A 22,706-nucleotide genomic window follows, 5' to 3' on the forward strand; every position below is an offset into this window, starting at 1 on the left:
CACTCGCGCTCTGAGCGGCGCCGGCGGTGGCGGCAGGGGCTCGGAGCAGCAGGCGGGGCGGGTGGCGGGCCGGACGCCAGTTCCCGCCCCGCCGGCCAGGCACAAGCCCCCCATTCAGCAGGGCCCACCTGGGGCTTCGGCACCGCCCCACACCTCCCTGCCGCGCCGGCTAGGGGAAAGAAAGAAACCCAGTGGCATTTTTTTGGCTGGCCTCTGAGTTAAATTTATCCCCAGGACTGATGAGTTACACACATATACCTTTTAGCAAAAAAGAAAGACGCTCTTTTCTCCGCCTGCTCCTCCGCCAGGGTATGGAGAGGGCAACAATCCCACATTGAAGGGCTCCTTTGGAGAAGGGACAGCTTCAGCCCTAGAAACAGAGTGACCTCCGCAGGGTCCTGAGTGGGATAGAGGCTGCCCGAGACCCAGGAAGACCCCCAGAGAGGGGGAGCATCCCTGTGCTGGGGGCCAGACCAGGCCCACTACAGCTCTCGTCCTGGTATCCCGTCCTGCCCTGGGCAGGAGCCTCAGGCCAGGCTTGCAAGGCTGGTAACACCTCCTATTCCCAGCGTCCTTACCCCAAAGATTAACTATCCGAGTGCTCCGATCATGGCATCCATCATGGCAAAGGTCAGACTCTTACCCTCTTACCTGGCCCTCCCCACCACAAGAGAGAGCCAGACGGTGGTGCCGGCAGAGAACGGTAGCAGCACCGGGACCACGGCGCCTGAGCAAAGCTGCTGATGGACACGACCTCCGAGGCCCGTGTGGCTGTTCCTGTTTTTCACAGTCTCGGGCAGCTCAGGGTCGCTGGGTTTAGGCAAACCCTGCTTCACCCTGGGAAGGCACAGGAGCAGCAGGGTGGGGGGCAGCACCGGGGGCTAGGAGCCTCCATGCCCACCCCGGGGGACTCCCACAAATCCAGGTCACCTACAGGCCCACCGGACTGGCAGGATCTCAGCCCCGCCCACAGCCGAGTATCGGAATGTTTAGAATTCCCTGGGAAATGCTACTCTGGGATTTATAGCATACTGCATGCACATCGCTTTTCTCTCTTTCTTTCGCTAGTCAAGTGCATTAGTGAGAGGAGGGAAAAGAATGAGGTACAGTCTCCGATCTGTACCTGGACAGCTGAGAGGCTCACGAGTGCGGGCCCATCTGTGGAGGAACTCCACTTCTGTGGGTGGGAACTCGGGACTTCTGCGGTGCGTGGGTTCCCAAGGGACCAGCGGGTGGACAAGGAAAGGGACAGAGCGGGGAAGCAAATGGACTCGGTCAAGAACCTCAGCTCACCGCTGAAGTGGACTGGCTGCTCACTCCCTCACATTGTTGGGCGGGGGGGTTGAGAATTCTATCAAGGAAGGCAAGAGAAGCTTGAAAGCTCTTGCCCTCCAGCAGAGTTCAGGTCATCCTAGGACATCTTCAGACACCCCAGCCCTTCCACCCCACCCACAAGCCCACAGCCTGGGGAGCAAGACTTCTTCCCCACCAATCCCCCCTCAGTCCCTCCTCCCTGCCCCCCCCTTCCTGGATCAGACTCAGAGAAAGTCCAGCTGGGTCAAGGGAGTGAGCTGGTGCCTGAAGTCTGGCTCCAGCCTTCACCCCCAAACCGGTCCCTGGCTACACACAGCCCCTCTCTCTGGGGAGCTGCCCCTGCCTGGAAGCTGAGCCCCAGTGGGCTCGACTGGGTCATGACCTCACACCTGGCACCCCCAGGCAGAACCAAAGCATCACCCCTCTGTTTCAGGCCATCACTCCCGGTGAAGTTTGGGGGGTGGGCGGGCCAGAGTGCCTGCCAGTCTCTAGGTCCCACTGCTGGGCACAGGCACCCCCCCCCCCCAGGGTTGTTCCAATGGGATTTTCCTCCCACTCTGGGTTCAAGCTTCTCCAGGGAACCTGTGCTCCGCAATTGTCTAGATTGAGCATTCTCGCCACTAGGGGCTCGGGGCGGGGGGTGGCTGCTGAGGACTCAGTGTTGGATGACCCCCTCATCTTCGTGACGTCGTCACCCCTCTGTGGTAGAAATTCCATCCCTGAGCCAAACTGAGTTCAGGTACCAGGGGACCATCCCCTCCCGCAGACCGGAGGGGGCAGGGGAGAGCCAGCAGCACAGGACACAGCCCGCCCCAGCTCCAGCACCGGGGAACATTAACTCAGGGGCTGGCCCTCCCCCAAAATGACTGCTAGCCTGCCGACCTCTCCCACCAGGATAGGAGCTAACGGTCCACACTCTTGAACAGAGCCCAAATCACAGCCGGTGACTCAGAGCAGACTGGGCCCCTCCCCCTCCAGAAGGGCTGAGACCCGGTCGCTTCCGTGGTCCAAAGGCCAGTGTGCAGCCCTCTGCAGGGCTCTCATCCTGTTGGTGCTGATGGAGAAATTCCAGTGTGTCAGGAGAGGGACCCCAGCCCAGGGGGACAAAGTCTGGCTGAGAGCCCACTGGTCCTTGAGGACAGGGAGGTGCACTCCGCCCCTGCCAGTCGGAGGGGTCAAGGGGGTCCTGCTGTGGTAGGTAGGGCTGCCAGGGTAGGGACGGAGGAAACAGAGCCACAGGGAACGCTGGGGAGCTGGCCCTGAGGCACCACAGTACACCCAGACCAGGGTAGGCGAAGATCTCGTCCAGACCCAGGGTCCTGTCAAACTGTTGCTCCTCCTGCTCAGCCCACTCAAGGGACCGCACACGAGTCCCAGACCCTCTCCTACACCAGTGACAAGAGGCAGCCATGGGACCAAGTGCCCAGCTCCAGAGGGCCCAGGAGGCTGTGTGGTCAGGGTGCCTAGGACAGACGCATCTGTCCAGGGGACTGCACATGGCTGCTTCCACGGGTGCTCACAATGGCCAAGTGGGCCACAGCTGGGCTAGGCCACTTTGCACCCAAGGGGCAGAAGCCCAAGGAGCAGCACCACCGGTCAAACTAGCCCCCTTCCCAGACTCCGGCCACCCACAGCCCCACTGGCCACGCTCAAACGCTCAAAGTCAAATGAGTTTATTCAGAAAAGGCCTCTGCACCAGACTAAGAAAACGAAACCCCCCCACCCCGCGGCCAATTTACAAAGACGGGTAGGGGGCAGGGCACAGAGGAGGCAGCAGGAGGGGAGTTTGAGGTCAGGATTTCGAAGTCCTGGCTTTCCAGCAGCTGCGGTGGCCACTATAGTGACGATCAGGGAGAGGCCAGGACTGCATGGTGCTGAGAACAGATGGCAACTGGGCTCCCCAGACCTGTGGCCCGGCCGGGATGCCCACGGGCACCCGCTTCCCTTAAGGGTTTCTGGGATTGGTCTAAGGCCCCACCTCAGCTTCCTTATCTAGCCATGGTCCTGCGGTGGCTGAGCTCCCAGGGGCAGCGGGATCCAGCCCCGCCCAGCCTACTGCCTCCTCCACTCCATTCTCACCCTCTTGGGCCTCAGGGCAACCTAGCACAGTGCCATGCCTGGCAGGGACTGGCCTCTTGGTCCCACTGTCCCCACCATCGCCACCCACCGAGGCACCGTCCCCAGGGCCCTGATCCACCTTCCTTCTCTTCCTCACCTCCTCCGCCACCTTGGCCCCTGCGTCCTGTTGCCCGGGCTGCTCGGCCTCCCCGGGGGCCTGGCTGCCCAATTCCTGGGACCCCCCGCCAAGGCTGCTCTGGCTGAGGGCGCAGCCCTCCAGGTTCAGGGCAATCTTCTCCACGTCCGAGGCGCTCTGGGCGCCCGGCTCCCCCGGGCCCTGCTCCCGCCGGCTGGCCTCCAACTTCCTCTTCTTGCTCTCCTTGGGGCTCGGGGGCTCCGGGTCCTCCTCCCCGCGGCCCCCCGCCTCCCCTTCCCGGTCCCTCGCCAGAGCACCGCCGGGCGGCGACGGGGCACCCGCGGCCGCGCCGTCCCCGCCCTCGGCCCGCCCCGGCCCGCAGGTCCGTCCCGAGGCGCCGGCCTGGCGCAGGGGGTCCCCGGGGCTCCCCGCGCCCTCGGCCGGCCGCAGCCGGCGCAGCTTGTCGTGCGGTCCCCAGACGAACTTGCGCCGCGGCCGGAAGTGCTCCCAGGCGAAGCGCAGCAGCCGGCGGCGCTGGCGCGCGCAGCGCACGGAGAACACGAAGTAGTCCAGCGCGCTCTGGCGCACGGCCGGCAGCTCCCCGCGCACCAGCGTCTCCTCCAGGAAGAAGCGCGCCAGCGGCGCCTGGTAGCGCTCCAGGCCCAGCTCGCCCAGGGACTTGAGGATGCGCGTGATGCGGAGGTTGTTGTGGCTGTGCCTGGGGCGGGGGTGGGGGCAAGCGGAGGGGCGCTGGCGGGGGCCAGGACTGTCCTCCTCCTCCCGGCCGGCCCCCGGCGGTCTCCGCCCCACCCTCTCACCACCGCCCCCCCACCCCCGCCCTAGAGAAAATGGCCTGGGGGCCCGGATGGTGCTGGTGGGGGCTGCGATGTATTTTCCAGAAGGCTGCTGTCCCCTTGGCCCCGCGGAACCGTCCCTCCCTGCCCCCCAGCCCTGGGCGCGCGGCTGCAAGAGAGCCGCGTGGGACCCTATAGCGTGGGACCCTCTAGCGTGGGACCCTCTAGAGCACGGCGCCTGGCCCAGGGGCCTGCTACCCACCAGCAGGGGAGCTTGCTCGCTCCCCACCCAGCGCTTCTCGGCAGGGGTGAGGGGTCCCGTCCTTGCAAGGCTGATGGAACGGTGGGCAGCCCGACCCACACCCAGGTGGACGGTGGGGACGCAGGTAAGGAAACTGACTGGCACGACTTGCTCTCGGTTCTCACACCCCCAGTGTTGGGACCACCCCCACCATGCAGTGCAAACAAGGACGGTGCTCAGAGCCTTAGGTACTTGCTCGAGCACCCCTGCAGTCCCTTCTCCCCCAAAGTGCTCCCCCACACCTGCCCGGAACCTAGCACAGCCCCATCCCCCTCACTTGGGGGGGAGGGCCGGTCCTTACCGGTTAAGGTTCTGGAAGCGCTTCTGGTAGTTCTGTGCTCGGCGAACTTGTCCGGTGTCTCGGTCCTCCAGCTGGATCCCGTAGAACCCCAGCATGAGCTCGTAGGCCTGGACAAACCGCTCCCTGACCTCCTCGGAGCTTTTAAATGCCTGGAACACCCACCCGCCGCAGGCCAGCGGGAGCTCAGGGGCCATTGCAGGCGCAGTGGGCTGGCTGACGCCTCCCTCAGGCCCCAGTTCATCTACAGGCCTGGACTCAGACGAGAATTCTGAATGTGAGTTTTCTTCTAGCTGCTACGAGGTCTCACTGGGGCCAGAGGCATCTGCCCCAGCTCCCAGAGGAATTCTGCCAGCCGCCAGGACAGCTTGGGGGGCTCCCAGGGTGGAGCATAAGGCAGGAGACACACAGTCTCCTCTGCTCCCCAGACCCTGCCATCTCTCCAGGTGTCCTGCGCCAGCCCAAACCAGGCGTGACGAAGCCCCCATCACCAGGACTCTGCTCTCAGCCCTGGCCCTGGGCTCCCTGACTTAAGGCAAAGGGCTGAAGAGAATCAGATTTCTCTAGAAGCCTGTGGGGAGCGGCAGGGGGCAGAGGCAAGGAACCGTGAACTGTGGATGGAAGAGGCTCGCTGGGCAGGGCAGCTTCCCGGCCCGCATCGCTCACCTCAATCTCCCGCAGCGTGAGGGGCTTGGCGTGCCAGTTCACTCCTGGTTCGCGCAGAGGGAAGAGCCTGTGGGAGAGGGTGCGGCACGGGTCCCATCGCGGCAAACACGGGCTCCCCGCCATGGGCCAGGTGCTCGCCAGCCTCTCGGGGTTCAAGGAACCCGTGTGGTGGGCTCTCACGAGTCACAGCCAGGGGCCAAGGGCAGGAGGGTCGGGTGGGGGAGGGGAGCCTGTTCTGGACCAGGGTGCGGGGCAGGGGCAGGGGCAGTGTGGCCGTGGGAGGCTCAGCGCGCACGCTCAGCGGGGCGCTCCAGGCTGTCCTCTTTATTCGCTTAAAGATTTAGTTATTTTTAGAGAGAGAAGGGAGCAAGAGCGTGCAGGGGAAGCGGCAGAGAATCCTCAACAGACTCCCTGCTGAGCACAGAGCTCAACTGGGGACTCGATCTCATGACCCTGAGATCCTGACCTGAGCCAGAACCAAGAGTGGGACGCTCAACTGGCTGAGCCGGCCATGCGCCCCTCCTCTTTATTCTTACGTTCTTCTTTCTGTCTTGTCATTAATATTGCAGAGCTGTTCCCCACAATGCTGTATGCCCAGGAGAGGCCCCAACCATGCCATCTTCAAATGCACAGCAGATTTGGGGGTCAATGTCAAGGGTCCCCAAGGCTGCCATGCTGACAAGGATCAACTCAGGCCACTGTTAGAACCCTGCCTCCCCTGAGCGTCCGAGGGGCTCTGCGGGGCCACGTGGCCTTTTGGGACTGGGGACCCAGTCTGCGTGCCACTCTGCCTGTCCCCTACATCTGTGTTCAGCTCCCAGCTTCAAAGGCTCTGCACAGCTGCTGGACACACAGACTGCAGGACAGCAGTGGTGCCGCACCGGGAAAGCGTGCAAAGGGAGCACGGGAAAAGGCAAGGGCACCTGCTCCATAAGCCCCGCCCCCTCTGGCCCCGCCCACTCACCACTGGATGTAGGAGTGATTCTCTTCCAGGAGGTCATAATCCTCCCTCCAGTTCTGAAGAATGTCTTCAATGAAACAGCCTGGGGGCCCCATGGGGACAAGTCAGTGCAGAGCTGCTGGAAGCCACCCCCCCCCCCAGGACCTTGGGGCTCTGAAGCTTGTATACATCTCATGTGACCAACTCCCCCAACCAAAGCCCTTGATTTCTTTGCCATCTAGAGTGGGACCTCCACTGCTGGCTGAGTGTGGACCCGGGTGAGAGTACCACACTGGGCCTGGGGGCAGGAGAGCCCAGGAGGCCCCTTGGGAGAAGGACATGGGGGTTCCAGCCCCACACCTGTCTTTGCAAAAAGGTGGCCTCACTGCCCCCACCAAGCCATGGCCTGTCGGCTGGAATCTGACCTCAAACGGGGCGTGCAGCAGAGCCCCACCCCCTAGCCTGGCCTCGGGCAGGGCAGCTGCTGTTTCTGCAAAGGGCCAGACAGTGAACGCTTGAGGCCAAAGGTCCTGTGGGCACTGTGGGGGGAGGCAGCCACAGACAGAGCATGGGTGAGTGGGCGGGTCCTGGCACATCTCACAGACCCTGATCCCTGAATTCCGTGTAGCTTTCACAGTACAGAATATTATTCGTTTTTTCCAACCATTTGAAAACGTAACAATGATTCTTCCTTGTTAGCGTACGCATGCAGGTTTCCCACTAAGCCGGCCCCACCGAGGGGGTCTGGGAAGCCCGCCCTATTCACTGCCTGGCCCTGCACAGAGAACAGGCTGTGGGCTGCGGCCCGGGCGTCCCCTCAGCGGCCTCCAGGGTGCGCCGTGTGGCTGGCCGAAAACCTGGGGCCCACCAGCGGGGACCCCGGGAGCGGGAGCAGGGGCAGCCAGTGGAGGGGAGATGGCCCGGACACCCCGGCTGGGACAGAGACGCGGGCCGCCTGGCAAGCGCGCACCGTTGGGCAGGAACCGGATCTCGTTTCTGTAGAAACTCAGGTTTGGCATGTCACCGTTGCCATCCCGTTCTATCAAGTCCTGGAGAGCCAGAGAAAGGTGCCCGTCGGAACATCTCCAGACACGGGCTGCCTCCAAGGGTCCCTCACACTAGAACACTCCTGGCAGGGGCAGGGGGCATCTGCTCTGGGGCCCACAAACCTCTGACATGCTGAGGGCTGGCGAGGACCCCATGTACCCGCAGGTGAGGACAGCAGCTCCCTCTGACCACCACCTTCCCGTCGCCACTGCGGCCCAGGGCTGGCAGGTCCCCATCATCTGCCCCCCTTCCCCACCCGAGGCAGCTCAGGGCTTGCCTGAAACTCAGGGTGCAGAGGGCATGGATGAGGGCGACAGGAACGCCACCAGCACAGGCCCCAGCACGCAGGACCTTGTGGATGTGCTGCTGGCTGGCACTGGTCCCGTATTTTAAAGGCCAGGGTGTGGAGGCTCAGAAGGCCGGCCCGCTATCCCCGTCACCCCACGATGAGGGGAAGGAGCAGCTGTCCCAGGTGGAACGTGGGACTTTGTCCAAGAAGAGGTGCTGACAGGACACATGGTCCACACGGCCTTCTCCGGGTGGAGGGTGGGAGGACTCCAAGCTGAGGGGGGCTGGCGAGGTGGGGGGTGCGCCCCGGACAGCTGTTACCTACCGGGTAGTTGTGCCGGTACCTGCGTGTGTCCCGCATGGCTCGCCAGTTCCGGGACCCCAGCATCCTCGCCTGGGAAGAGAGGAGAGGGGCTCAGACCTCCGTGGGAGACCCACCAGTAGGCAGGACTCACCCCTAGCGAGCCCCCATTATAGTAAGGGCAGCAAGGACCTGTCGGCTATCAACAAGACCAGAGGGGACAGGAGAGCATGGAGCAAGGTCTGCCCTCTGCTCGGCCGCTGCTGCCTGCCCCAGCTCTCGGGACACCCCGGCTGACCAGCACATTCTTGGGACACAGCCCCTTCCCCCCCATTTCTAACTTCACCTCCTACTCCCATATCCGCTGGTTACCTCCACTTGGACCCCAGCCTTAGGACTTCCCCTGGGATCTACCCCATTGCTTCCTCTTTGCACTGTGCTCAAAGTTGTCACCAGGCTGTGTCCCCAAAGGCAGCGGTCTCACAGCGTACAGCCCTGGGAGGGGTCCCAAACACTTGTCTGACAAAGAGATGAATGACGGAGGCCCAGGAAACCAGTCCTGTCTCTGCCTAAGCCCGGAGCTCATAGACCAGACCCTGTGTCTCCTGTCCTCCAGTCCTGTGGGGGAGCCCCCTCGGCAAGATACAGAAGCTCCTCGTTGCCCTCCAACAGCTATGGCCCCTGTAACTGCAGGCCAAGCACCCCGGGGTCCTGGGAAGGATAGAAGGGAACTGGCGACCAGGACTCCAGGGCAACACTGCTTGATCCATCCTGTTAGAGGGTGGGAGGCATGAGCAAGGCTGAGCGTGGCTTGTGGTCCCACAGATGCTGGGGAGGAGAAAGGGCCGACAGATAAAGCTCCTGGGCATGACAAGAGGGGACCGCTCGAGCCAGGAAATACCTGGGTCCCAGATCCTGGAAGGAGCAGAAGAGCACTGGAAGGGGGGTTAGGAGGCCAGGCCTACCACTGTGTCCCTTGGCTCTGACCCCATCCCAACTCCCCAAGATCCTCCAAGTGGTTCTGAGCCCCAGCAAGGATCAGGAGGTGCCTCCATCCACGATTTATAGACCAGGGCAAGCTGATATTCTTGCCTACCAGCCAAGGGCCAGCAGAGAAAGCAAAACTCAGCAGAAGCTGGCCCCGCCCACCAGCAGTTTCCTTTTCTCTTCCTCCCTGGGGCCAGCCAGGCGCCTCCCTGGGTCAGTGCGAGAGGGCCAGCCCCACAGGTGCGCAGACGACACAGCCCGGGGCAAAGCACCAAACAGCCATGCTAGAGCTCAGTCTGGGCCAGCTGGGGTGTGCTATGGGGTGGGGGTGGGGGCCTGGGGGAAGGGGAGAGGATTAGGACCTGAGGAGGGACAGAAGCAGTAGATGGCAGAGGACTGTGGGCACATCACGGGATGGTCGGGGTGCTGGAGCACTGCTTTAGGAGCCATGCCCATGAGACTATAGCAAGGGCCGTGTGTGCAAGTCCAAGTGTGCATCTGGCCCAGGAAAAGAGCCCGATTCCTGCCCTCTGACTCCAGCCCAGTGACCCTGACCACGGCCCAGCCCTTTTCCTCAAGAACCGCATGCCTGCCCCAAGCACCACAGATATGCTCAGGCTCCTGGGCTACTTGGCAGGTCCAGGACCCCTTGGGTCCCTCTCACTGACCACTCCCCAACAGAGAGCCCCGCAAGAGCCAGAGCTCTCAAGTGCCAGTGGGAAAACCCGACCTGGAGAGCCTGCAGGCTGGAAATCAGACACGAGAATACGCTGTCCTCCAGAAGCGACCCCTGTCGCGCTATGTCCCCCATAACACCTGGGACCCCAGCTGGAACCACTGTCCTTACACGGGGAAGGATGTGCTGCTGGGCGAATCCTGGCCGGTGGTAAGGAAGAGTAACACTAGTAACAAAAAAGTAACCAGTGGTAACCAGAGAAAATCAATGGCTACAAAAGTAACTGACAATGATACGGAGTAACCAGTGGCAACAAAAGTCACCATGGTAATGACAAATAATCAGTGGGGACAAAAGCAACTGCTGGTCACAAGTAATCAGTAGTAACAAAAGGGACAGCTGGTAAGGACAACCAGCACTTAAGTGTAAGCGGCCGCTGGTCACCACCAGTAACCCAGCGCCTCCGGGGCAGGCCTGGCTCAGCCAGGCCACCTCGTGTAGCCTCCAAGGCCACCTCCAAGGAGGCGGGAGGCTCCCCGTAGGTGGGCGCTGCACCCCCAGAGCAATGGTGGGGATGGGGGTGGGGCGGGCTGGCGGGGAGCAGGTGGGGCAGAAGCGGGAGCACCAAGAGTCAGGGAGGCTGGCGGAAGCAGGGGAGCTGCGGCACAGAGGATCTATCAGGAGGATGGAGCCTAGGGCCTGGAGGTGGGAGGTGACAGAGAGGGGAGTCAAGAATGCGCTCAGGGCATCCCCTTGAGGAAGTGTCAGCGCACAATTCGGCTCCGGGCACACAGATCCGAGGGTGGCCCTGGATCTCCCTGCAATGTCCCCTGGCTGGGCCAGAGCTGGGGGGCGCAGGTCCGGGCAGATCTCAGGGTGTCCGGGGGTCTTGAGGGAGGCACGAGGGGGCTGTGGGCGGGGGAGAGGGCGACAGCTGGAGGGAGAGCTAGGCCCCAGGCCGGATCTCCAGGGAGGACGGCTTGCCCGGAGCAGGGCCTCGTCCCCACCTCGCGGCGGCCGGGCAGGCCTGCCCGGGGGCGCGGGGACCCCAGCGCGCGTCGGGGCTGCACCTGGAGCGCTCCGGGCCGCGCCGCCCGCGCGTCCTCCTCGTCCTCGTCCTCCGCGTCCGCGTCCCCCGGGGCGCCGGCCTCGCCATCCTCGTCGCCTCGGGCGCTCGGGCCCTCGCCGTCCTCCTCCTCGTCCTCCTCCCAGGTCGAGTCGCAGTCCGGGTCGTCCATGCTCCGGCGGCGGCGGGTCCCGCGCTCCGGCGGAAGCGAAAGTGAGCGAGGGAGGAAGCGCGGGGGCGGGCCGGGGCCGGGGGGCGGGCCGGGGCGGGGCCGCCGCCGCCGCCGCCTGCCGGAAGGAGGTCCCGGCTCCGAGAGCATCCCTCGCCGCGAACGTCCGTCCGGAGGACGCCCGCCCCCTTCCCCGCTGAGAGTCCTCCCAGGGCAGCCCCCCAACCCCGCGGCCAGGTCTCCCGGGAGGGTGCTCCCCACCCGGGGTACCCCCGCAGGATCCCCCCACAATATCCCTTCGCCCTGGGAGAATGCCCCCCCCTCCAAGGATTTCTCCCCGAGGTTGTCCGTAGCGAATGTCTTCCCTCGGGAGAATCCCTCCCGGAATACCCCCCTCCCCGCAGTATTCCCGCCTGGCCACCTCGACGGAGAGAATTTCCCCCAAAGTCCTCTCTGAGAACACCCCTCCCGGGATGCCGACTGGAGCGCCCCCAGTCTAGAGGACTCCTCTAGATGCAGGGGATGTCCCTTGCGGAGGCTCATCCCAGAGAATCAGTCCCCAGAATGCCCCCCAGGACAGTATTCCCCCGAGGAAGCCTCCCCGGGAAGATTGTCCCCCGGGAGGATGCCCACCGGCTGGGAGGCTCCTGTCTCCAGAATATCCCTTTTTGCAGGGGTGTCCTCCTACAGGAAGTCCCCTCAGAGGGACGTCTCTCCTGGAGGAAGTCTACCCACCTCCTTGGAGAATGTCCCTCCATAAGGATGAACCCCAGGAAGATCCCCCTGGAAGTCCTCCCCAGAAGAGGCCCCAGGATACTCCCTGCACAGGGAGGCCGGGGCTGCAGTCTCATCAGAGGCTCCTCTGGAAGGTGGTTTGCTTCCACGATCCCCCAGACTGTAGGCAGAGCTCATTCTTGTGGGAACAGGATGGAGATCCCCGTGTCCCTCCAATAGTCCACAACTGGGCAGTTTGCCTCTTCAAGGCCGGAGTGTCTTTCCAGTGTGCTGAGAGTCCTAGAACGTGCCATCCTCGTGGGCCTGAACTCTGTCCCCTTAGTCTTGTCACAGTCTCTCCATGAAAAGAAAGCACAGGGTCTCCCTGCACTTAGAGGGAGGCATGCACAAAGCGCCAAACACCAGGACTCAGAGATGACTGGGGGTCACCCTAGGGCCCCAGTTCAACACCCCCTCAGGGGCCTCTCTAAGGGCTGGGGGACGGCTGCTGCCGGAGGCCCTCTTTGCATACACCCGCACATTCCAGATGCGGCTGAGAATCGCCTTCAGCTGCAACCTTCCCAGACACTGCGGGTCCCTTACTTCATCTCCGCCTTGACATCTGCTGGTGGTCACAGGACAGTGGGTGACCCAGCCCTCGAAATGAGGGTGGAGACAGTGTCCGCAGGAAATACCTGTAACTAGCTACTCCACCGCTTCATTATTTCAAAAAAGCTTAGCTAACAGTGGATGGCTTTTAGATGGATCTGGCCTTGAGGATGACTTCTGGGGTCAAGCCCAGCCAGCCCCCAGGGACGCTCACCTCTCCCAGCCCTGCAAGCCCGCTAACAGGCCCCAGGCTGCCTGTGCAGCCAGAGACAGCTGAGAGTTCACCAGAACCTTCCAATCTTGGCTGTGGGCACAGTGGAAGGCCTTTCTTGGTGCAGGTCTGGACTCCTTGCTGGCTTGTCGATCTTTAATTCTCTGGGTACATTCTCACTGGGTGGGAACTGTCTTCACACTACCTTACTTTCTAAAAGGATGACAGGGACGCCCTGAAGGTGTGAACATCAGAGTCCATCTGTCTTTCTTTCTCTTTCTCTTTCTTTTTAAAGATGTTATCTATTTGTCAGAGAGAGAGAGAGAGAACAAAAGCAGGGGGAGAGGCAGAGGTAGAGGGAAAAGGAAGCTTCCCACTGAGCAGGGAACCTGATGTGGCCCTCGAACCCAGGACACTGGGATCATAACCTGAGCTAAAGACAGATGCTTAAATGACTGAGCCACCAAGCCATCCCCTTCTCTCTTTTTAGCTTTATTTATTTTAGAGAGAGAGAGTGAGCGAGCAGCGGTGGGTGGGTGGGGGTGATGAGAGGCAGAGGGAGAGAGAAACCAGGTGGACTCCACACTGAGCAGGAGGCCCTATTACCTCGGACTCAGGATCGCCACCTGAGCCAAAACCAAGAGTCCAATGCTTAACTGATTGAGCCACCCATGCACCCCCATCTGGGCACATCTGCAGATGGTCTGCCCCAGGTGGCCAGGGCAGGGTTCTGGGGTAGCGGGCAGCCATCGCATATCTGGCGAGGCCAGCTCCTGGCCTCTTTCAGAAACATCCTACTTATGTGAGGGTGACACCCCCACGTCACAGACAGGGTCCCTAGGCCGGGAGAGGTTCAGTGCCCCAGATGCCTGTGAATTTGACCTGAACTGGCTGCCGGGCAGGAAAACTAGGATGGTGAGAGCTGGGCAGGGCCTCAGGCACCTGTGCGGGCCAAGCCAGGGATGCTTGGGCTGGCCTCACCCCTGCCGAGGACTGCAGCCCCCACAGGCACAAGAGAATGGGGACTGGGCCCCCCAAAAATGTCTGAGCCAGGAGGTGGTGGGGACACCTGCTCTTTTGCCATGATGGGCTCAGTACGCCCCTTGCCCCTCCTCTCTTAGGCGTGCAGCAGACGTTAACTCACCAAACGAGGCACTAGGCTTTTCCAGGAAGATCGAAGGGCCGTGAAGATACGGTTTCAGATGGGGGTTTGCCAGCAAGCCTGGGGAAGAGCCCCAATCTTTGCTGGTACCACTTGTGACCGCAGAGCTCTTTGCCCCACTTCCCTGAAGTTCTCTCCAGGGACTGGGCTTCTGGCAGGCGTTTACAATTCCCACCTCAGGACCTGGCCCAGAGCAGGCCTCGTGGGAGGGTTGCAGGGCACTGAGCTTCCTAGGACACAGACCTCTGCTCCCCCTTCCCCCTTGGACACACGTGGGGCATGTTCCCTGCTCTGTGGCAAGCACAGGGACAGTCCTGTCTGGGCATCTGGGGGTGCGGGTGGGGTCTGCTGCGCTGTGACAGTAGCAGGTCTCACGGGGCTGCCTCTCAGACCTCGGGAGAAACGCCAGTGGCAGGCCCTCGTGGGGAAGTGGCAGTCTGGGACTCCATCCTGGGCACTGACCAGGTTCCTGCTCAGGGAGATCACCCGCAGGAGGCCCGCCCAAGCTCCCCGTAGGAGGTCAACCCGCGCCAAGCCTCTGCTCCTGGTTCCAGCGAAGAATGGGCAGCTGGGCTGGGCACCGGGGTGCTCAGGTTCAGGAGCCCGGACACAGCTGGTCTTTCTGCACAGGGTGGACTGGGCCCTGCTGGGGTGAAGGGGCGCCAGCAATGTGTTCAAGGCCACATGTGTGATGGCGGGCTGGGTACAGGCCACTCTCTGACCACGCTGGGCCACCCGCTGAGCGTGAGGTTCCTGCCCTCACCTGGTGGGCTGCTCCGTGGGCCGGGCTCCTGCTCCGAGTTGCTGGAGGCGGCTCTGGGTGGATGGGAATGCAGCTTTCGGGTACCTTGTCCAGATGAAGAGCCTGGGACCAGGAGGGAGGGCATCCCCTTCTCACTCTGCCAGGACGGCTGGACCCTCCTCCTTGGAGAACAGATTCAGCCCAGAGTCCCATGTGGCTTGCCATTGAGGCCCCAGACATCCCAGCTCCACCCGAAATCAGCTCTGCTTTGTTTGCCATCCTCGCATTTTGTATTTGAAGGACCCGCCACACTAACAAAGTTTCCACTCTGGCCTTGTTTCTAGTTGGTGAACACGTTGTATCAAGGGAACACTACCAGGTCTGAGAGCGTAGGCTGCATTGTAAATCTTGGGGAAACAAAGGCTTCCTACTGTTAGAAAAGGGGACTTATTCTGGCGCCAAAATCACGAGACGGCCGCTGTTCTTTGTGCTTTAATGGTCGGCGCTCAAACGAAAGCACCTCAGCGGCCCGGCCGCAGCACCGCCCTCCACACACTCATCCGGCCTGTTCCCAAGGTCCCGGAGATACAAAAATAGCCCGTACAAACTCTGTTCCCGGCATATAAAACCTAGTGGAGTGTCTCCGTACTCACGACCGAGCACAAAGCATCTCAGGAAAAATACAACACAGGTTTAACTTCTGCAGTATTTTTTTCATATAAAACACTAGTAAAATAGGCTTCTTAAAAATTAAATAGTGAAATACCACCAAATTATATACATCGTTACAGTACAAGTGAGTGGGGCGAAGTCTCCAGCCCCGGTTTCTTGGGTGCAGGCGCTGGGGGGCAGGGCGGCCTGAGTCTCCTTCGCCCCCGGGGGCAGCCCGGTTAGGAAGAGCGGCTGACAGATGGACACATGGATGGACGGGGAGAGCTGCGTCCTCCAGCAAGACCAGCGCTCCCCAAAGACAGAGCCGGCACCCTGTTCATCACTCCAGCTGTCCTGCTCATGCCCCGCGCTCTGCTCTGTGGAGCCCGGACCACAGCCCGGCCGGCGGCCAGCATAGCTGGGGCTCACCCGCCGGTGCGGGGGAGACGGGCCCAGACCCCGGCTCTCCACAACTGAGCCAGCTCTGGTCTCTCAGGGCACCCCGGAGCCCCAGGTGGTCACAGGCGGCCCCGCGGGAGCCCCAGGTGCCTGAGGGCAGGCGGCGGGCTGGGGGTGTCTGGCCGGGTGACAGCAGTGCCCCGGCCCCCTGCCGTGGCTGAGCCACGACTACGTTCGGCGCCGCTTTGCGGCGCTGGGGCTGGAGGGATTGCTGTTCGCCGTCAGGACTTTGTCGGTGACCCGGCTGCGCTTCCGCTTGTCCGCCCCTTCCTTGGACCCCAAGTCCGGAGGATTCTTGTCTTTGCTGGACTTTTCTGTTGCTTTCCCCAAGCTTCCTGAAGACGAAAAAACTGGGAGACAAAATCATTTGGCTGAAAACAGAATATCCAGAGTTTTATTTCATCTTCTTACCAAATTCTAGAAAGCTGCACCTACACAAGGCACTCTGGGCTGGGGCTGCCCCGGGGCCTGCAGAGAGCTGGGTCCCTGAGGGTGCGCCGCCTCGCAGCCTTGGGCCGCAGGACCCTGCCCGCCTGCCCTGCCTCGTGGAGCGCGGCCTGTGCCTGCTGCCTGGTGGCTGGTGCCAGACCTGAGGTCTCCGGGGCCTGCTCGTAGTGTGGGCCGCCCACGCTGCCACCCGAGGCTCCCACCCAAGCGGAGGGAGGAGCAGAGAGGACAACTCTGGCCACAAGTGGACTGGACACCCAGGCTGGGGATGGGGGCGCTGCTTGCGGGACCTAGGGGAGGGTCTGGGGTGCCCCCCACTCACCATCGTCAGCCCCGTTGTGGGGGTCCACATCTTCCTTCATTTCCTCCTTCATTTCTTCTTCAATGACCACTTTTCCTGTGGGGCGACAGCTGACGTTTACCAAAACGGTGGGAGACGTGGCCCTGCCCAATGCTGCGGACGGCTCAGGCCGGGGACGGCTGTGTGTGTGGTTCCCAGCTGCCGCCAGGCCGCTTTCAAAGAGAGCCGACTGTTCTTGAAGGAGCTCCCTCCAGTCCCCGAGGCTCCCCGGACCGCCCCTTCCCCAGTCCACCTGGGCCAAGAATAACGATGCCAGCAACCCTCACCTCCTCCCTGAGGCTCGTAACCTTCACCCTGACATCACCACCCTCGCCGCATCCTGCCTCCTAACCCCGGGCCGGATCCCACCAGGCGGAGCCTCACCTTCTCGGACTTCATGAATGATTTCTTCGGGAAGGACAAAGTTTCTCTCTGGGTTTGGGAATGGAAGAATCTCAGATTCGTGCTGATGGCAAAACCGGCGATTTTGTTATAGAAACAAAAGAAAAAAACCACGATTTTAGCAAGTCACCAAAAACGTGGAAGAGCCAGCTTCACAGCACCTGACGGACGCGGAGTGGCAGCCACGGGGGGCTGTGGAGGTGGGCGGCCTGCGAGGGAGCCGGGCTTTCCGAACAGGCCCACAGAAGGCAAAGCTACAGCGCCAGCCGCCAGCCAGCAGGGGGCACTCCTGGCCCGCCCCCCGCCCCCCACCTCCAGCCAAGGGCAGGATGCTGGGGCCATCGGAGGGCAGTGACCACGCTGAGGAAAGGCCAAAGGCCAGGGCACCCCCGGTCTGTCTTCGGAGCAGGAGCGCACAGGCACGGACGGCGCGCGAGGGGCAAGCCTTTGCCTGGCAAACCAGGCAGAGCAAAGAGTCGTCAGGGACACAGCGCTTACCGGAGTTCCACTTGCTCTACAGGTCCCGGGGCCCCACAGACCAAAAGGGACAGAGACCCTGGAGGTACAGGACCCCCAGCTGAAGGGAAAGGGGAGTGGCAGGAAGCACTGGGACTGTGGACAAGCAGACCCGCTCCTCTCTGCAGGCTGGGACCGTACTGCAGCCGGCTGCTAGCCCGCACCCATGGCCATCAGCATCCGCTGGGCTTCGGCAGCCCCACGGCTCCCAGGCCCGTGGGTCCCCCTGCAGCGGGGGTCACGGACCTATACGGCCAAGGTCCCGCCAGCAGCAGCCCCACAGAAGCCCAGGGGTCTGAGCAGGGGACAGCCTGGATGTCTTGCCTAATGCTGAACAAGGGACAGGCAGGAAGACGCTGAGGAGAACGGGAGAAGGGCTGCCTGTCCGGGACCGAAGTCCTCGAGTGCTGCCCTGCAGCTCGCCAAGGTCGTGTGGACCTGGTGCTGGGTGTCCATGTCTGTCTCCCGGGTTGCAGCAGGGGCTCCCCCAGGACAGGAACCCTGCCACCCTCACGTCTGTATCTGGCTCCCACTGGCCTAGAATCAGGGCCCGGGAAGTCCGGGGACCAGGTGACCCCATGACGGGATGGGTGTGGGGGCAAGGCCCCCCGGGGAGCAGCTCCTTCAGCATGACAGCTGGGCCTTGCGACCTTGCTCCCAGGACGCCTCCTGCAGGCTGAGCATTCAGTCCCCATAGCACAGCTGCCATCTTTGTCCCCTCTCTATGATAGAAAAGGAGATGCAGATGACCTGCCCACAGCCCCCAGGGAGCAAGGGCAACACTGGGTCTGGACAAAGAAAGCCTCGGCTGGGAGGGCTGGGAGGGCGAGCGCGGCTGCAGTCAGCCAGGAGGCAGAGCCTTACCTCCCCCTGCACAGACTCCTACCCCCGTGCGTGCCTGTAACTCCCACCGCCACACCACTCTCCAGGGGCCCTGGCCTCCTCTCTGCTCCTTGACCATCATCTCCCGCTGCCACAGGGCCTGGACCGCTGCCGCTCCTGGGCTGGGAACATCCCTGTTCCTTTGAGCCTTCCCAGTCGCCGAGTGAAGCTGCCTGCCTTCCGATGAAACCATTGCGGGGTCCCCTGAGGAGGGGACCCTTCCTGCCTGGTTCTCAAGGAAGTCACCAGATTCAAACTCAGATCCCATCACCTTCCTGCCTAGAGCACTGTGGGGCCTCCTGCTTCCTCCCACAGGCCTCAGCTCCCTGGTCATCTCCCTGCAAAGACTGTCGCCAGCCACCCCACGTGAAAGAGGTTCTGCACCGGAAGCCAGCCACCGTCACCAGGGTGGGGTTTTTAGTGAAACTACTTGAGCTCCCTGGTTTAATTCCTGCTATCCCCTGGGATGTGCACAGGACAGAGGGCCCCCAGAGGAGGAGCTGTGTCTGGGGGAGGGTGGGATCTGGCTCACCAGCGCCTGCATGTCATACATGGTGCTCAGATGGTCCCAGATGACCTTGGATGGGACCTGCCGACCAATGTTCTGGCTGAACTTGTCCCGAATACAGATCATGTGGAAATGTCGGTTCACACCTGTGGGAAAAAGGAGTAAGCCTGTGAGAGGGAGCTTGGCTAGCACATAAGAGAGGAGGAGAGAGGTGGGAGGCAGGGATGGAAGAGTACAGACAGGTGCAGGGCTGGTGATGGGGTGGGAGAGGTGGACACAGGAGGGGATGGAGGAAGAATATTGGGGGGTGGAGGGATGCAGAAAGGAAAGAAATCGGATACAGTAGGGTGGAAGAGTGCAAGAGGGGACAGGAGGAGTACAGAGAATGGGGGGTACAGCAGGGGCGCAGGAAAGGGCAGAGTCGGCAGAGGTAGGGGGCTAGGCTAAGGAGGGGACAGAGGGAGGGTACAGGAGGGGTGGGGGAGGGTGGCAGGGGGGTGGGCGCAGGAGGGGACAGAGGGAGGGTACAGGAGGGGGGGGGGAGGGGGGGCGGGGGGGGGGGGAGCAGGAGGGGACAGAGGGAGGGTACAGCAGGGGTGCAGAGGGGGCAGGGTCTGCAGAGGTAGGAGGCTAGGCTAAGAAGGGGACAGAGGGAGGTACAGCAGGGGCGCAGGGTCGGCAGAAGTGGGGGCGCTAGGCTAAGGGACGGACAGAGGGAGGGTGCCGGAGCGGTGCAGGAGGGGGCAGGGTCGGCGGGGAGGAGTGGGTGGGCGCAGGGGTCGCCAGACGCAGAGGAAAAAGGCGGTGCAGGTGGGTGGGCGGGCGTAAGTGGCCCCGCCCCGCGCCCCCGGCCGTTGCCCGGTCTGCCCCGCCCCCACGCGGGTCCGCGGCCTCCGCGGCGCTCCGCTCACCGACGGGCTTGTGGCCCAGCATGGCGTGGAAGAGGCACACCTCCACCTCGGGGCTCCACACCACCGTCTCCTCGGCTGGGCTGGTGGCCGCCTCCCCCGGCCCCTTGTCCCCCGGCGCGCCGCCACCGCCCACCTCGGCCTCCCCCATGGCCCGGCCGCCCAGCGACGAGCCCCCAGCGGGAGCGGGCGCGGCCACGGCCTCCGCGCAGGCGCACTTGCCGGGCGAGCGCGCGCTCGGCGGGTTTGCTCTCGGGCTCGAGCGCGGCGCCAGCGCAGGCGCAGCTGAGGGGCGGCTCTCGCGGCGCCCCCTGGCGGCCGGGCCTAGCGGCGCAGCGCGGTGGGCGCGGGCGGACTACGGAAGCGCTCTTGGGGAAGGTGGTGGCGCCGGCGGCGCGGGGCCCGGGGCGGCCCCTCCGAGCCGTGCGTCCCAGGGGCGGGACGGCAGCCGCACTTCGCCGACTGAGGCGCTTAGGGGGAAAAGCAGGCAACTGACCACGCCCGCCGGCCTGGGCTCCCTGCGGCCTCCGCTGCCCCGGCCGGACCTCGGCGCGACACGCCGCACGGGTCCGCGGCGGGGGCGGGGCCTCCTCCGGGGCGGGGCCAAGGTGGCCAGCCGGGAGGAAGTCCCGCGAGGAATCGAGGCATTACCCAATCAGGGCCTCCGGCTCCGCCCCGTCCCGCCCCAGCCACGCCCACCGGTGTTGGGGCCCCGGGGCCGGCGTCCGCTGGCCTCTCGTCCCGCAGCGCGCGGACTTTGGTCCGGCCGAGGTGCGGAGCGTCTCTAGGCCTTCGTCTCCTCCTGCGGGTGTGGGGCCCGTAACGGCGCGTTCCCCGGGGTTCCTGCCGAACGTCGGGCGCCCCGCCCGCTGGCCGCTCGGGTGTTCGCTCAGGCTTCGCCCCCGCCGAGCGTGCCCCCGGCCGGTGCGGGCTCGGGTCAGCCCCGCTCCCTCGGACGACCCGGGAATCAGAGCGGGCTCAGCGGGCCGGGGCCCGAGTCCTCGCTGCCCATGGGCCTGCTGGCGACTCGCGCCCCCTGCGCGACACCGGGGAGATGTGGCTCTCCTGTCCCGGGGTCCAGAGAGCGCCCAGGGGTGGTGACCTTGGACCTGAGAACTGAGGCCTGGGACACAGACTGAGGGGCGGAAAGAGAGGCCTGTGTGGTCCTGGTGCCAGAAGGAGGCTTGCAGGGGGAGCCCAGCTAGGGGTCTGGTGGGGACCAGAACAGGCCAGGCCTGGCAGGCTGGGGAGGGAGCTGGGTCATGGGTGGTGGTTTCTGGAGATCAGTTCTTCGCTCGGTGTTTGACCATCAGACTGTCTTGAGGTTTCTCACCCTGACCCCCACGCAGGAGGATCCCACCTGGTGCCTCATGGGCCCACACTCCACCAGTGCTCCGCAGTGCCCACGCCGCCTACTTGTCATCCAAACTATCGGTGACTGCTTGTTTGGCATCTGCCATCCCCGCCAGCTTGTCGCTCAGATCCAGGGGCCAGGGCTGATCTGGCCCACAGCGGGAGGACCGAGACCACTTGTTCATGGACCGGGTAACCAACTGACCAACTCTCTCTCTTGATCCCTGAGGCTGAATGATCCCCCGTCCTCCCACTGCCACCTGTGTTGTCCACATCTTCCAAAGATGCAGTAGGCCTCCCAAGTGTCCTCATCCCAGCACTGGGGGCTTGGACCCCATGTGGGAAGCAGCCAGGCCCTGGAAAGGGATCTCTCCCATGACCAACAAGCACACAAGCCGTCTGGTCTGTTCATCAGTCTTGTATGAGTCTGGGTGCTGTAAATTATTCCCAGACATACTCTGGGTTCTGCCCAAGTGGAGGTTCTTGCCTGGGAAGCTGATGTCACCTCTGGAAGGTAGTGACTGTTGCTTATCAAAGGGCACCTGTCCTCCACTCCTAAGGGGACATCTGGTTCTTGGTTGTGAGAGCTGGGTTCCCAGGAAGGAGAATTTGGAAGGCTTTGGTCAGACATGCTCTTGTGTGTCCACCTTCCTTTGAGCACCCTCTCCTCGCCTCTGAGTCTCGGGTGGAAACGGAATCCTACCTCAGCTTGGCTGGCACTGCTCTGTGGACCACTCTTCTGTGGCACAGAGTGGAGCTCACTGCCGGACATCAGAGGAGTACGCTGATGCAGAAAGCACAGCCTTCAGAGTTGGGAGGCCTGCTGTGGTGGTTCACGTCCACTTGCTCAAACATGGGCCTCCTCGGACCTTGTCCTGACATCTGGACGTCAAGGGCAACAGCATTATCCCCGTTCCTGGGCTGAGGGGCCTCAGAGGTGGGAGGTGCCCAAGCCACCCAGGGCTGCCAGCTCGCGTGGCAGGAATGTCCCATCCGGTGCTAGCTGTGACTTGCAGCCCACACATCTCGCCACTAGGGGACGTCTCCCACCCACTGTTTGACTCAGACCAGCACTCCCCACTCAGACACCTGCCGTCGGGAACCAAGTGAAGGCTTTTCCTGTTCCCTTGGAAAGAAAGTCCAATTCTTCACATGGGGCATATGAGGACTCACCGGGATGATCCCGTTTGTCCTGCCCACCGGGCACAGCTGTGCCACATCACCTGCCAGGTGCTAGGCCTGGCCCAGGGGCAGCGGGGAGCTGTGGGACACCAGGCTCCCGGCTGGTCACTGCAGATGGGTTAGGTGGCGTGTTGCCTTCTTTGCGGGGTTGCCAGATTTAACACATAAAAATAAAGGATGACGCTCAGTTAAATTTTAATTTCAGATAAAAAATGAGTAATTTTGCAGTATTGATGTGGCTCAAATGCTGTGTGAGATATGCTGATATCCAAAATTATTCTTTGTCTATTTAAAGTACAAATCTAACTGGGTGTTCTGTGTCGTATCTGCTGATCCTACTCCTTTTGCCTTAATTACGGTCTGGTCAGCAGCTTGCTTTGTCTTGCAATAGAGAGACTGCCAGGCCCGAAATGTCCCCTCTGCCTGTCACTGAAGTGAGCCACGTGAATGAGGGAAGGGGAGGTCCTGTCCCTGCTGGCACTCATGAGGGTTTGAAGGGGGAGTGAGCGACTCAGGCTGTGATGGCCAAGGGCAGACCCCAGGCCCTGGCTTTCCAGGCGCTGATTTTGTGGGTGCAGA

General features: G+C 62.7%; 2 protein-coding genes across 8 annotated transcripts; both read right to left on the bottom strand.

Moving 5' to 3' along the window:
• Positions 1 to 3,048: 3,048 nt before the first annotated feature.
• On the bottom strand, positions 3,049 to 11,094 carry OGFR (opioid growth factor receptor). 7 transcript variants are annotated; one of them, XM_032878839.1, is made up of 8 exons: positions 10,814 to 11,094; positions 8,168 to 8,236; positions 7,478 to 7,556; positions 6,532 to 6,610; positions 5,568 to 5,634; positions 4,905 to 5,053; positions 3,530 to 4,226; positions 3,049 to 3,188 (listed from the first exon to the last, which is right to left on the bottom strand). In XM_032878839.1, the coding sequence occupies exons 1-8, from the start codon at positions 11,042 to 11,044 to the stop codon at positions 3,162 to 3,164; spliced, it is 1,398 nt and encodes a 465-aa protein (XP_032734730.1). In that variant the 5' UTR covers positions 11,045 to 11,094; the 3' UTR covers positions 3,049 to 3,161. The 7 variants fall into 7 exon arrangements, with proteins under 7 accessions (XP_032734730.1, XP_032734726.1, XP_032734727.1 ...); XM_032878835.1 differs by adding an exon at positions 10,580 to 10,715 and having other exon boundaries at positions 3,049 to 4,226; positions 10,877 to 11,071; XM_032878836.1 differs by having other exon boundaries at positions 3,049 to 4,226; positions 10,877 to 11,094.
• A 4,324-nt stretch (positions 11,095 to 15,418) lies between these two features.
• Positions 15,419 to 19,822, bottom strand: MRGBP (MRG domain binding protein). The gene is made up of 5 exons (XM_032878840.1): positions 19,596 to 19,822; positions 18,709 to 18,830; positions 16,761 to 16,842; positions 16,359 to 16,433; positions 15,419 to 15,939 (listed from the first exon to the last, which is right to left on the bottom strand). Exons 1-5 carry the CDS (start codon positions 19,741 to 19,743, stop codon positions 15,758 to 15,760), a joined length of 609 nt encoding a protein of 202 aa, XP_032734731.1. The 5' UTR covers positions 19,744 to 19,822; the 3' UTR covers positions 15,419 to 15,757.
• Positions 19,823 to 22,706: the final 2,884 nt, after the last annotated feature.

This window comes from Lontra canadensis, unplaced genomic scaffold (assembly GCF_010015895.1).
Source record: "Lontra canadensis isolate GAN:19392208 unplaced genomic scaffold, GSC_riverotter_1.0 scaffold65, whole genome shotgun sequence".
Taxonomy (NCBI): Eukaryota; Metazoa; Chordata; class Mammalia; order Carnivora; family Mustelidae; genus Lontra; species Lontra canadensis.

What these genes read in the sequence shown, in the direction of transcription:
- MRGBP (XM_032878840.1), bottom strand. Translation starts at nt 19,743, where the DNA reads ATGGGGGAGGCCGAGGTGGGCGGTGGCGGCGCGCCGGGGGACAAGGGG. An exon ending in GCTGGGCCACAAGCCCGTCG is followed by an intron (nt 18,831 to 19,595) that starts GTGAGCGGAGCG and finishes TTTTTCCCACAG; the next exon opens with GTGTGAACCGACATTTCCAC. An exon ending in CATTCATGAAGTCCGAGAAG is followed by an intron (nt 16,434 to 16,760) that starts GTGAGGCTCCGC and finishes GTCGCCCCACAG; the next exon opens with GAAAAGTGGTCATTGAAGAA.
- OGFR (XM_032878833.1), bottom strand. Translation starts at nt 11,044, where the DNA reads ATGGACGACCCGGACTGCGACTCGACCTGGGAGGAGGACGAGGAGGAG. An exon ending in GCCTGCCCGGCCGCCGCGAG is followed by an intron (nt 8,237 to 10,813) that starts GTGGGGACGAGG and finishes CTCTCTTCCCAG; the next exon opens with GCGAGGATGCTGGGGTCCCG. An exon ending in GATCCGGTTCCTGCCCAACG is followed by an intron (nt 6,611 to 7,477) that starts GTGCGCGCTTGC and finishes TGGGGCCCCCAG; the next exon opens with GCTGTTTCATTGAAGACATT.